The sequence below is a fragment of the Oncorhynchus mykiss genome, chromosome 5 (assembly GCF_013265735.2).
Source record: "Oncorhynchus mykiss isolate Arlee chromosome 5, USDA_OmykA_1.1, whole genome shotgun sequence".
Lineage (NCBI taxonomy): Eukaryota > Metazoa > Chordata > Actinopteri > Salmoniformes > Salmonidae > Oncorhynchus > Oncorhynchus mykiss.
The window spans coordinates 19,028,616-19,042,390 of record NC_048569.1 but is presented as its reverse complement, the minus strand read 5'-3'; the positions used below and the strand labels follow the sequence as shown (position 1 = coordinate 19,042,390).

The window sequence follows — 13,775 nt, the reverse complement described above, 5'->3', positions numbered from 1 at the left end:
AGAGAAAGAGATGGAGACAGAGAGGTGTAACCACATACAGACAGAGGTAGAGATGGAGACAGAGAGGTCTAACCACATACAGACAAGAGGTAGAGATGGAGACAGAGGTCTAACCACATACAGACAGAGGTAGAGATGGAGACAAAGAGGTCTAACCACATACATACAGAGGTATAGATGGAGACAGAGAAGTCTAACCACATACAGACAGAGGTAGAGATGGAGATGGATAGAGTGAGATGTCTAACCAGAGAATAGGAGAAAGAGAGAGTGCTAGCCACAGATATCGACAGAGACAGAGGTAGTTGAGTGTGAGCCAGGTTTTTGGTCCAGACCCTGGAAAGAATGTGTAGTTCTCTTCTCTCTCCACTGATGTCAGCCTTTGAACGTTGGCCATGTCGCATTACATCATCAAGAGGTTTCCATGGCACTGCTGATAGGTTATCCCAGGATGGGGTGTCTGGACAGGGGGGCTGGCGGTGGAAGGAGAGGGGGAGGAAGAAAAAGAGAGTAAATGGAAAGACATGGAGGAGGATGAGGTAAAGATAGAGGGATGAGTGAGGGAAATACAGAGGGAGGGATGAGGGAAAGAATTGGGGAGATGGGAGGTAGAAAAACAGTGAGATGGCAAGTAGGTTGAAGTGAGTAGTAGATAGGTGGCGAGGAGAGGACTTACAGTAGAGACATGGGTTAGAGTAGATAGGTGGAGAAGAGAGGACTTACAGTAGAGACAGGGGTTAGAGTAGATAGGTGGAGAAGAGAGGACTTACAGTAGAGACAGGGGTTAGAGTAGATAGGTGGAGAAGAGAGGACTTACAGTAGAGACAGGGGTTAGAGTAGACAGGTGGAGAAGAGAGGACTTACAGTAGAGACAGGGGTTAGAGTAGATAGGTGGAGAAGAGAGGACTTACAGTAGAGACAGGGGTTAGAGTAGATAGGTGGAGAAGAGAGGACTTACAGTAGAGACAGGGGTTAGAGTAGATAGGTGGAGAAGAGAGGACTTACAGTAGAGACATGGGTTAGAGTAGATAGGTGGAGAAGAGAGGACTTACAGTAGAGACAGGGGTTAGAGTAGATAGGTGGAGAAGAGAGGACTTACAGTAGAGACATGGGTTAGAGTAGATAGGTGGAGAAGAGAGGACTTACAGTAGAGACAGGGGTTAGAGTAGATAGGTGGAGAAGAGAGGACTTACAGTAGAGACAGGGGTTAGAGTAGATAGGTGGAGAAGAGAGGACTTACAGTAGAGACAGGGGTTAGAGTAGATAGGTGGAGAAGAGAGGACTTACAGTAGAGACAGGGGTTAGAGTAGATAGGTGGAGAAGAGAGGACTTACAGTAGAGACAGGGGTTAGAGTAGATAGGTGGAGAAGAGAGGACTTACAGTAGAGACAGGGGTTAGAGTAGATAGGTGGAGAAGAGAGGACTTACAGTAGAGACAGGGGTTAGAGTAGATAGGTGGAGAAGAGAGGACTTACAGTAGAGACAGGGTTAGAGTAAGGCTTAGGCAGGGGGAGTATGGAGTATAGATAGAACCTTTTCTTTGAAGAGTGTTGAGCAAAGGAAAGGAGTTTTGCATGTTCTTTCCTCTTCTTCACTTTGGAGGAACTTTTCTCTCTCCTTCCATCCTGGGTGTCATAACCTTTTCTCTCTCCTTCCATCCTGGGTGTCATAACCTTTTCTCTCTCCTTCCATCCTGGGTGTCATAACCTTTTCTCTCTCCTTCCATCCTGGGTGTCATAACCTTTTCTCTCTCCTTCCATCCTGGGTGTCATAACCTCTTCTCTCTCCTTCCATCCTGGGTGTCATAACCTTTTCTCTCTCCTTCCATCCTGGGTGTCATAACCTTTTCTCTCTCCTTCCATCCTGGGTGTCATAACCTCTTCTCTCTCCTTTGACAGGTAAATACAAAGATAGATTGAAGGATAAGGGTTATTGTAAACCGGGTAGTGCATCAGCCCTGGGTATGATGCAAAACTACTTGTTTACTGTGCTAATATCATTGGTATCCTGTTTATAATAGCAATAAGTCACCTCTGGGTTTGTGGGATATGGCCAATATTTCACGGCTAAGGGCTGTTCTTAAGCACGACGCAACGCGGAGTGCCTGGATACAGCCCCTAGCCGTGGTATACAGGCCAGATACCACAAACCCCAGGTGCCTTGTTGCTTAATTATAATTACAAAGACTCCCTTTAAAAAGATTGACAGTAGAGCTAGCAGAAGTCCTATCAGGAAGATGTGTCTGTATTGGATTAGCGTTTAAGTTCCTGCCCCATAGGTCAACAAGTGAAAGGAAAAGCATTTGATTAAACTTACTACGCCATTACATACATTTTCATTCATTCCCCTCAAATGCATCAAAGTATTCCTATTCTTATTATAGCTGTTTTATCTAGTTTCCCTACCTTGGTGTGTTAGTTTTTCCAGCTGGGTCAGTAGTGGTTCATAAACCCAGCGGACTCCATGGCCCGTAGTGAGGAGTGGGCATCAGTGATGTCAGCAGTCCTCCATTGGGGCTCCACGGGCTCCTGTTTTATTGTTTCCCAATTATTAGCCCTTATAGCAGAGCTACTGTAGCAGTCTCTTAGTCATAAAGCTGAATTTGCCCCAGCATATACAGTAAGTCATAACTCTAACTTATGTGTTGCCTAACTTTACCTCTAAAAGTAGATTTTCACAAGTATTTGTTTGGGTACTTTAATATTTCATATACAGTATAATACCTGTAAAACTATATTTTCCTGTGCATTGAAACACTTTTTAAACCTGTCTCAGACGTGTGTCACAAAGAGGCAGTAGATATATCTAAAAGCAGCCTTGTTGTTGACTGATGCTAAACAGATGCTACAGTTCCTTGCAAAACTCTTCATCCCCTTTGGTGTTTTTCCTATTTTGTTGCATTACAACCTGTAATTTAAATACATTTTTATTTGGATTTCATGTAACGGACATACACAAAAAAGTCCAAATTAGTGAAGTGAAATGAAAAAAAGAACTTGTTTCAAAATATTTAAAAAAATTAAAAACGGAAAGTGGCGCATGCATATGTAATGTATTCACCACCTTTGCAATAAGATCTGGTGGAACCAATTACCTTCAGAAGTCACATAATTAGTTAAATAATGTCCACCTGTGTGCAATCTGTGTCACATGATCTGTCACATGATCTCAGTACCTGTTCTGAAAGGCCCCAGGGTCTGCAACACCACTAAGTAAAGGGCACCACCAAGCAAGCTGTACTATGAAGACCAATGAGCTCTCCAAACAGGTCATGGACAAAGTTGTGGACATGTACAGATCGGGGTTGGGTTATAAAAAAACATCAGAAACTTTGAACATCCCACGGAGCACCATTAAATCCATTATTAAAAAATGGAAAGAATATGTCACCACAACAAACCTGCCAAGAGAGGGCCGTCCACCAAAACTCACGGACCAGGCAAGGAGGGCATTAATCGGAGAGGCAACAAAGAGACCAAAGATAACCATGAAGGAGCTGCAAAGCTCCATAGTGGAGATTGGAGTATCTGTCCATGGGAACACGTTAAGCTGTACACTCCACAGAGCTGGGCTTTACGGAAGAGTGGACAAAAAAAGCCATTGCTTAAAGAAAAAAATAAGGAAAGATGTTTGGTGTTCACCAAAAGGCAAGTGGGAGACTCCCCAAACATATGAAAGAAGGTACTCTGGTTAGATGAGACTAAAATTGAGGGGAGGGTGAGATGAGGGTTAGGTGGTAAGAGAGGGGGGGAAGGGGAGGGAGGGTGAGAGGGGGCGAGAGGATCTGGTGGATAAGTCAGGTGGTAAACCCGCCTGTTGCTTTTGGCTCAACTGAGCTCTTAGAACCCAATACTGTCTAGAGGGCAGTGTGTGTGTGTGTGTGTGTGTGTGTGTACGTGTCTAGCAGAAGAGCCAAATGCCTTCTATGCTTGCTTTGAGGCAAGCAACACAGAACCATGCATGAGAGCACCAGCTGTTCTGGACGACTGTGTAATCTGGGTCTCCGTAGCCGGTGTGAGTAAGACCTTTAAACCGGTTAACATTCAAAGGCCGTGGGGCCAGATGGATAACCAGGACGCATACTCAGATCATGTGCTGACCATCTGGCAAGTGTCTTCACTGACCCAGTCTGTAATACCTACATGTTTCAAGCAGACCACCATAGTCCCTGTGCCAAAGAATGCCAAGGTAACTTCTTTAAATGACTATCCCTTTCTGTACTCCCTGTTAACTTTCAACTGCATGGCCACCCATTACTCCAACACCATCATTAAGTTTGCTGACGACACAACGATGGTAGGACGGATCACCATCGTCAATGACACAACCTGTAGGAAGGAGGTCAGTGACCTGGCAGTGTGGGCAGTGACCTGGCAGTGCCAGGACAACAACCTCTCCTTCAACATCAAAAAGACATAGAAGCTGATCATGGACTACAGGAAATGAATGGCCGAACACGCCCCCCCCCCATCCACATCGATGGGGCTTTAGTGAAGCGGGTCGATAGCTTCTTGTTCCTCTGTGTCCACATCACTAAGGAATTATCATGGTCCACACACACCAACACAGTTGTGAAGAGGGCACAACAACACCTCTTCCCCCTCAGGAAGCTGAAAAGATTTGGCATGGGCCCTCAGAACCTCAAAAAGTTCTACAGCTGCACCACTGAGAGCATCTTGACTGGCTGCATCACTGCTTGGTATGGCAACTACTTGGCATCAGACCACAAAGTGCTACAGAGGGTAGTGCGAATGGCTCAGTACATCAGCAGGGCGAGCTCCCTGCCATCCAGCACCTCTATACCAGGCGTTGTCAGAGGACGGCCCTAAAACTAGCCACCCAAGTCCTATACTGTTATCTCTGCTATTTCACAGCAAGTGGTACCCATACACCAAGTCTGGAACCAACTGGATCCTGGACAACTTCTATCCCCAAGGCATAAGACTGCTGAATAGCTAGTTACAGAGTTAACCAATAGCTACCCGGACAATCTGCATTGATCCCCGTTTACACTAACTCTTTTGATCCATCCTACACTGTTGCTACTGTTATCCTGTTGCCTAGTAACTTTACCCCTTACCTATATGTACATCCTGTATCAACCTCAATTACCTCAAACCCCTGCACATCAACTCTGTACTGGTACCCTGTGTATATAGCTAAGTTATCTTTAATCATTGTGTATTTATTCAGATTATTCAGGGATTCTTCAGTAAAGTCTTTGTTGTCATTCAACGAGAGACGACTTGTTTTCATGCAAATTTTTTCATTGAGAAATACTGTACCAAACATCTTAGTTAGATGTATAATTGCGCGACTAAGATCACCTCGGCAAAATCATCAAAATGAATGACAGATTTCTCAAGTTATCTTAGATCATGTGTCAAACTCATTCCAAAGAGGGGCGAATGTCTGCGGGTTTTAGCTCCTCCCTTGTACTTGATTGATGAATTAAGGTCATTAATTAGTAAAGAACTCCCCTCACCTGGTTGTCTAGTTCTTAATTTAAAGGAAAAAACTAAAACCTGCAGACACTAGACCCTGCATGGAATGAATTTGACACTTGTCTTAGATTAATTCAGACTTTTGAGGAAGTGGGTAATGGCTGCGACATCTCAAAATGGACAAACAGTAATATTGCTGTTTTGTATTGTTTTTCAAGTCAATGTCTTTTAAGGGAGTATGCGAGCACACATTCGGTTCTCCTAGCCAAGTTTGGCTAGGCGCCAGATGGACTGAAGCATGCTGACGCCTTAATTGTGTGTGTGGGGATATGTGTGGGGGTGTCTGTGAAGCTGTCTGAAAGGACATTTGATGGTGTATATGGGTGACTGCAATTCTAACGGTGTGTATATTACTGTGACAATTTGTGTGTGTGTGTGTGTTAGTATTGTTGTGTCTTTGTGTATGTGTGTTACCAAGTCTAAGGTTGTTTCATCTCTTGAGTCAATAAGTCAGGACAAAGAGAGCAGAGTAGTAGAACTATGTGGTGTTTTGTTCAGCGCAATTACCACTGTAATGGTGCCACTGAGCTGGGAGTAATGAGTGGTGCTGTTAGTAAAGTGTGAGGTGGCCCTTTCCCAGGTTCCCATGTCACCCACCCTGCACTGCAGGCATCAGCAGGAGGGGGGTGATAACATCATCCTTTTATAGCTGCACTTAATCAAAACAAGCCTTTCCTGGGTTTTATGCTTGAATTCTCCAATTACTGTCGAGAGAGAGAGAGAGAGAGAGAGAGAGAGAGAGTGAGAATGAAAATGAATCCTCTTTTCGGTACTTCAGTTAGTATGCAACTCAAGCTCTCACCATGCCATTACAATGTACAAGGAGATACACTGAACTTAATATGCTGCTCATGATTATATGAGGATGATTCATTTGCTCAGATGATTGGCTTTACATGTGATAGAACCATAGAATGCTCTCCTGCCGCCAGCTGGGCACAACTGAAACAGCAGTGGTTTCTTTCTGGAAGGTCGATGGTGGACCTTGATCTATTGTAACACAATAAAGGTGCAGGAAAAAGGCTTTTATTTTGAAATGCTACAGATACAGGCAAACATATGCACATTCTCTATTTTTCATTTAGATGCTTTCTATATCTAATTTAGATCCCACACACGTAGCCTTCCCTTTTAACATGCTGTATGTGAGTAAAATCAAGTGTGTTTGGCCTGCTACTCCACACCTCAGACTGTTACTCCATAACTCAGCCTGCTACTCCACACCTCAGACTCCTACTCCATAACTCAGACTGCTGCTCCATAACTCAGTACTACTCTATAACTCAGAACCCTACTCCATAACTCATACTACTACTCCATAACTCAGTACTACTCCATAACTCCGACTACTACTCCTTAACTCAGATCAGACTACTACTCCATAACTCAGACTACTGCTCCATAACTCAGACTACTACTCCCTAACTCAGACTACTACTCCATAACTCAGATCAGACTACTACTCCATAACTCAGACTATTGCTCCATAACTCAGACTACTACTCCATAACTCAGACTACTACTCCATAACTCAGACTACTACTCCATAACTCAAATCAAACTACTACTCCATAACTCAGACTATTGCTCCATAACCCAGACTACTACTCCATAACTCAGACTACTACTCCATAACTCAGATTAGACTACTACTCCATAACTCAGTACTACTCCATAACTCAGACTGCTGCTCCATAACTCAGTACTACTACTCCCTAACTCAGACTACTACTCCATAACTCAGATCAGACTACTACTCCATAACTCAGACTATTGCTCCATAACTCAGACTACTACTCCATAACTCAGACTACTACTCCATAACTCAGACTACTACTCCATAACTCAAATCAAACTACTACTCCATAACTCAGACTATTGCTCCATAACCCAGACTACTACTCCATAACTCAGACTACTACTCCATAACTCAGATTAGACTACTACTCCATAACTCAGTACTACTCCATAACTCAGACTGCTGCTCCATAACTCAGTACTACTACTCCCTAACTCAGACTACTACTCCATAACTCAGATCAGACTACTACTCCATAACTCAGACTATTGCTCCATAACTCAGACTACTACTCCATAACGCAGACTACTACTCCATAACTCAGACTACTACTCCATAACTCAAATCAAACTACTACTCCATAACTCAGACTATTGCTCCATAACCCAGACCACTACTCCATAACTCAGACTACTACTCCATAACTCAGATTAGACTACTACTCCATAACTCAGTACTACTCCATAACTCAGACTGCTGCTCCATAACTCATTACTACTACTCCCTAACTCAGACTACTACTCCATAACTCAGATCAGACTACTACTCCATAACTCAGACTACTACTCCATAACTCAAATCAAACTACTACTCCATAACTCAGACTATTGCTCCATAACCCAGACTACTACTCCATAACTCAGACTACTACTCCATAACTCAGATTAGACTACTACTCCATAACTCAGTACTACTCCATAACTCAGTACTACTCCATAACTCAGACTACTACTCCATAACTCAGATCAGACTACTACTCCATAACTCAGACTACTACTCCATAACTCAGACTGCTACTCCATAACTCAGACTACTACTCCATAACTCAGATCAGACTACTACTCCATAACTCAGACTACTGCTCCATAACTCAGACTACTACGCCATAACTTAGACTGCTACTCCATAACTCAGATCAGACTACTACTCCATAACTCAGATCAGACTACTACTCCATAACTCAGACTACTACTCCATAACTCAGACTGCTACTCCATAACTCAGACTACTACTCCATAACTCAGACTTCTACTCCATAACTCAGACTACTACTCCATAACTCAGATCAGACTACTACTCCATAACTCAGACTATTGCTCCATAACTCAGATCAGACTACTACTCCATAACTCAGACTACTACTCCATAACTCAGACTACTACTCCATAACTCAGACTATTGCTCCATAACTCAGACTGCTACTCCATAACTCAGACTTCTACTCCATAACTCAGACTACTACTCCATAACTCAGATCAGACTACTACTCCATAACTCAGACTATTGCTCCATAACTCAGACTACTACTCCATAACTCAGACTGCTACTCCATAACTCAGACTACTACTCCATAACTCAGACTGCTACTCCATAACTAAAAGCCAAAGGCAGCAGTTTTTCCACTGGAGCGACGTGGTTAAATAGGCTGGCTAGGTGACAGTGTCAGAAAGTACAGGGTGTCTCTCTGTTCTCTACCCATCCTATAATCTGCAATATTTTTATTTCTTCTCATGGGTTCAACCAAACTACTGATTGTCCATGCCAAACTGACTGACTGAATTCTGTTTAGCTGTGCGTTTGACTCCAATGAGAGAATCCATTGAGTTGTAGATATACAAGTTCCCCAACACTGTATTAGTTCAGCTGCAGTGCCAATACCCATTGCCTTCTAACATGGTTGGTTGGCTGAAGGCTTGGCAAAATCTACTGAAAACATCAGGTCTGCAGGATGAACTGTTTGGCAGCATGCGATATGAGAAATAATATATGAGTGTACATCAGGGGAGTGTTGTAATGACATCCACCAGCAGTCTCTGTACTGCCAGCTCATGCAACACTTGGCTGGGCCTTAATGTTATTAAGAGGCCACGCCTCCATCCCAAATGGCACCCTATTCTCTATATAGTGCACTACTCTGACCAGCGCCCATGCTAACACCTCCAGGCCAAAGGAACAAACAAACACGTGTGATTCCAGCTGGGAATGATTATTTCAAGAGAATGTTTTCTTTTGACAATAACTCCTAATCAGGGTTCTACAGTGTGACCATTTTACACAGCTTCCCTCGTAACCTGTACGAAGACGTCAGTGTGTGTGCTCATAAAAAAATCTGTGGTGGTGTTCTCATTGCTCCAGCGATGTCCTCGGCGTCTGTTTCTGGGTGAACTGAGGGTCGCACCACGTGTGGTCGGAATCCACCTTGGCACCCGTCCTGATAGCCTGGGGGAGGGAAAGGGGGAGAAAGAGAGATGTTGAAGGGGAAGCATCTAGTTACCTCCTTCACTCTCCCAGAGCTGTCTAAATGTTGTTTTATTGCATTTTCAATAAGCTAATGGACAGCCATCTTGAACTTCTACTGTAGGGCCGTTGTGGTTCAAAATATAGAGATACACGTACAGACCCGTAGACAACTTAGTACTGACACCATATCTGTTTGGTGAAGATCCATTTTTGTTCAAATGACCATTTTCCAGTTCCAACATTGAACAAACAGAAATTGGCATCTTCCAGCATCTTAACAGCCCCAATGGCCTGGATATCCTACGAGCCTTGAGTGTATTGCTGGAGGGGCCAGCAGACCTCTTTGTCTGGAAGACAGAGTCCTAGTTTGAGTGTATTGCTGGAGGGGCCAGCAGAGCTCTTTGTCTGGAAGACAGAGTCCTAGTTTGTTTCCCTGTCATCCATCATGAAGACAGAAACCAGCCAGAAAATAACAGGAAACAGCTGCATTGGACTGTGGTGTCGTTCATGTAGAGAATCAGTACGTATGAAACAAGTGATGTTATAGTAGAGAGCTTCAGATTCCTGTTTTTCAACAAACTGTTGTTGCTTGGACCACAAGTGACAAACAATCTCTTTTAATAATAACGATTGTCCATGCATGGAAAAACAAAACAGTGTTATGAGTTATTTTGAACTTCTGTCAGATGGATTTAATGAAACACTGATCTCAAAGTAATTTCTTTCCTTTTATGAGGGCTGGAGATTGTATAGTTTGACGTTCCTACATATTTGGGTGTGTACATACATTAATTAAAAACATGATGGCATATGGCCTGCTGGTATTTATGAGGAAATGTTATGTGTGGTTTGTAGCAGTCTTCAACATGTTTAATCATGGTTTGTGTGTTCGTTTTTAAAATCTGTGTTCATTGCTTGATATGTCTTGTTAACGTTGGCTCAGAAAATGTATACAAGTATAGTTGAGGTTCAAGTCTAGTCAAGGATGAAAAATATAGCACTCACACCCAACTCCCCATGCAGCCTGGGGATCCTTCTGAGCCCCCCCCTCTTTCTTTATTTCTTTCTCTCTCTCTCTCTCTCTCTCTCTCTCTCTCTCTCTCTCTCTCTCTCTCTCTCTCTCTCTCTATCTATCTACTCCCTCCCTCCCTCCCTCCCTCCCGCTCTTCCCTGTACAGTGACCTCTGTAAATCAGCATGTTCATTGGATGTGTGTGAGAGCAGGTTGGCTCATGTCCTCTCCATAGCACGTCAAACTGGATCACTTTGTCTACCGTGATGAGCTCGGGGCCAAAGATTTACAGTATGTTGTGAGAATATTGGTTAATCGGATGGTAAAAACTGTTACCCTGTGAGAATACTATTCCATGGTGAAATGTAGCCGCAGTGTGTGTGTGTGTGTGAGTGCATTCATGCGTGCGTGCGTGTGCCTCAAACTTTCCATGTTCACATTAGTTGCTCCCTCCCGCCTCTCCCATGTAGCCTGTTCTCTAATGTTCTGTAATGTCCCAGTGTTTAGTACTAATCAGAAAGGACTGTTGGACACGGGACAGAGTTCTTTAGGACTTAGTCACCTCATCCATGTTTCAGTGCCTTGACCTAGTTTGAGCAGTTTGTGTTTAGCCTGCAGAGCTCTGCAATACACATGTTCTCTCTTTACTTGATTTATTTACTAAATGTTTTGTTTGTTTGTTTGTTTCCATCCATTTTTACTTCCTGGTTACAGTTGTTTCATAAATTCCTGTTTTCGGTGTGTTTCCAGGGAGACATCCAGCAGTTGTTGATTGTGGCGGACCACCGTGCTGCCTATGACTACTGTGAACACTACAGCCCCGACTGTGAGGTCCCTGTCCCAGAGCAGCCCCAAGCCCAGGACCCCAACACAGACGAATATGTGAGTCACTTCATCACCTCTCCAGACTCTTACAGTATATTTACAGTATGTTTTATACTCTATCCTTCTTTTCAGTTGGGTCTCTCTCTTCTTACGTCTCAAGGTAATTGTCTTCAGGTCGAAGTCAAGTTGCTGTGTTGGCTTGAGAAGTTGAACAACTAGATAACAAACTACTGTATGTAATAAATTGCTCATTTTTGGACAGGCAGAGGTTAAGGGAAACTATTGGTCAGGGTGTGTCCTTTGGGGCCTTATGAGGAGTACCTGCTCTAGCAAGAACATAACATCCAACCAAAGAAGCTCAAAACTCCAGGTTCAAACAGTCAAGGAGTTCAGTGCATTATATCAAATACAGCATATACCCTGAGGCCTTCCCTGATACAGTATTCCTTCCTCCCTTTATCAATAAGCGGTTCTTTGATTAGGGATCAGGCTGTGTTGGTTGGACAAACTACTGGAATGAAAGAGCTGCATCACTGGGGGGGGGGGAAACGCTGTCTGCCAGAGAGAAAGTGCTGAGTGCTGGGAAATCAACAGGGTTGAATCTGCTATGCAGTTATAGAGGGAAAGAAACATGCAGGAATGGCAGACTACTTGCCTAAGCCTGTATCTCCATACTCTATGCTGAATGGAGATGTTCTTTCTATATCTGGCATGGTAAGTCTTAATCCTTTGGAGGAGAACAACATTATCAATTCAACAAGCTAACCAACCACACCCTTGGACTCTTTCCAGTTGAAGTGGTGATCTCAGCTTTCTTATGAAGTGAACTAGTCAGAGAGAGAACCAGAACCATAGTGTGCCCAATCACAACTCCTGTACCTCTCATCTCAGCCCATCTGGAGCTGTTTAGAACCAAAGGGAACAAGTTCACCCTGACATAGTAGAACCGTCGTAGTAGTACCATAGTAGAACTACAGCCAAACCAGAGTCAAACGTAACTGTCACAAACACATACCTCAAACATGTTTCAGACCTGTTTTGGGTTTGTTCATAATCTGGTTCCAATAGTAGGGCTAATATGGAGCAGACCTCACAGAAAAGAAAAACTTCAGAATGACTGAAGCAACTAGTGCCTCTCTCCCCTCAGTACATGATGAGGATGAGCTCTATGACAGAGAGCTACTCTATGGCACGCCATCTTTCTGTGCATTGTACCTCCATAAGCAAGTAAAGTAAGTAAGCATAAATGGAAGTGCCCCCCACCCCTGCCGACCCACCCTTCTTAAAAACCTTCACTCCAGATCTACCTTCGTACCACTTCACTAACCCCCCCCCACAGAATGGGTCAGGTAGGTTTGACATTCTTGGCCCACCTTTTGTTGGGGATTCATCCAGTGGAGGCCATGTTGAACCATGTTGAAACCATGTGATATTGATACCCTTCCACTAATTCCGCTTCAGCCATTGCCATAAGCCAGCCATTGCCTCCTCAATTAAGGTGCCACAAACCTCCTGTGACATCATCCCAATATCAGACACATCTGATTGTTATCATAATGTTAGGCTGTTTTCATAGAGTACAAAGCAATGTCTTTCTTTCTCTCTTTCTCTGTCTGTTGTCTAATATCTCTCTCTCTCTCTCTCTCTCTCTCTCTCATCATTATGTGTATGTCATTTCAACCATCAACCATTATCCATTTCCCTGTATGTATAGAGCACAGAGGAGGACCCTATCTGTTGTCTTACAGTACAAAGAAATGTTTTTTTTTTCTCTCTCTCTCTCTCTCTGTCTTTCTCTCTCTCTTTCTCTTTCTCTCTCTCTCTTTGTCTTTCTCTCTCTCTCTCTCTCTCTCTCTCTGTCTTTCTCTCTCTCTCTTTGTCTTTCTCTCTCTCTCTCTCTCTCTCTCTCTCTGTCTCTCTCTTACTCTCTCTCTCTCTCTCTCTTACTCTGTCTCTCTCTCTTACTCTGTCTCTCTCTCTCTGTCTTTCTCTCTCTTTCTTTGTCTTTCTCTCGTTCTTTCTCTCTCTCTCTCTGTCTCTCTCTCTTACTCTGTTTCTCTCTCTTACTCTGTCTCTCTCTCTCTCTGTCTTTCTCTCTCTTTCTTTGTCTTTCTCTCTCTCTCTTTCTCTCTCTCTCTCTCTCTCTCTCTCTCTCTCACACACACACACACACCCTCCTCTTTTATTACTGTCATTTTCAACCATCAACCATCATCCATTAAATCAATAATATACCAGAGGGGATGTGTTATGGGGATTATTGGAACGACATGATGTGGTCGTTAGGAAGACGTGAGTTCTGTCAGCCAATAATCACCATAACTCACACCCTCAAGTATATTATTGCGTATATGAAACGGTTTTACACAGAAAGCAAGAACTATGAAAGAATAACT

General features: G+C 43.4%; 1 protein-coding gene across 5 annotated transcripts in view; it reads left to right on the top strand.

Moving 5' to 3' along the window:
• LOC110522815 (collagen alpha-1(XI) chain-like) overlaps window positions 1-13,775 on the top strand; it is a 135,960-nt gene that overhangs the window by 56,080 nt on the left and 66,105 nt on the right. For all 5 annotated transcript variants that reach the window (XM_036977004.1, XM_036977003.1, XM_036977002.1 and 2 more), the window contains exon 5: window positions 11,305-11,436. In XM_036977004.1, the coding sequence (XP_036832899.1) occupies window positions 11,305-11,436 (132 nt within the window). The remainder of the gene's footprint in view (window positions 1-11,304; window positions 11,437-13,775) is intronic.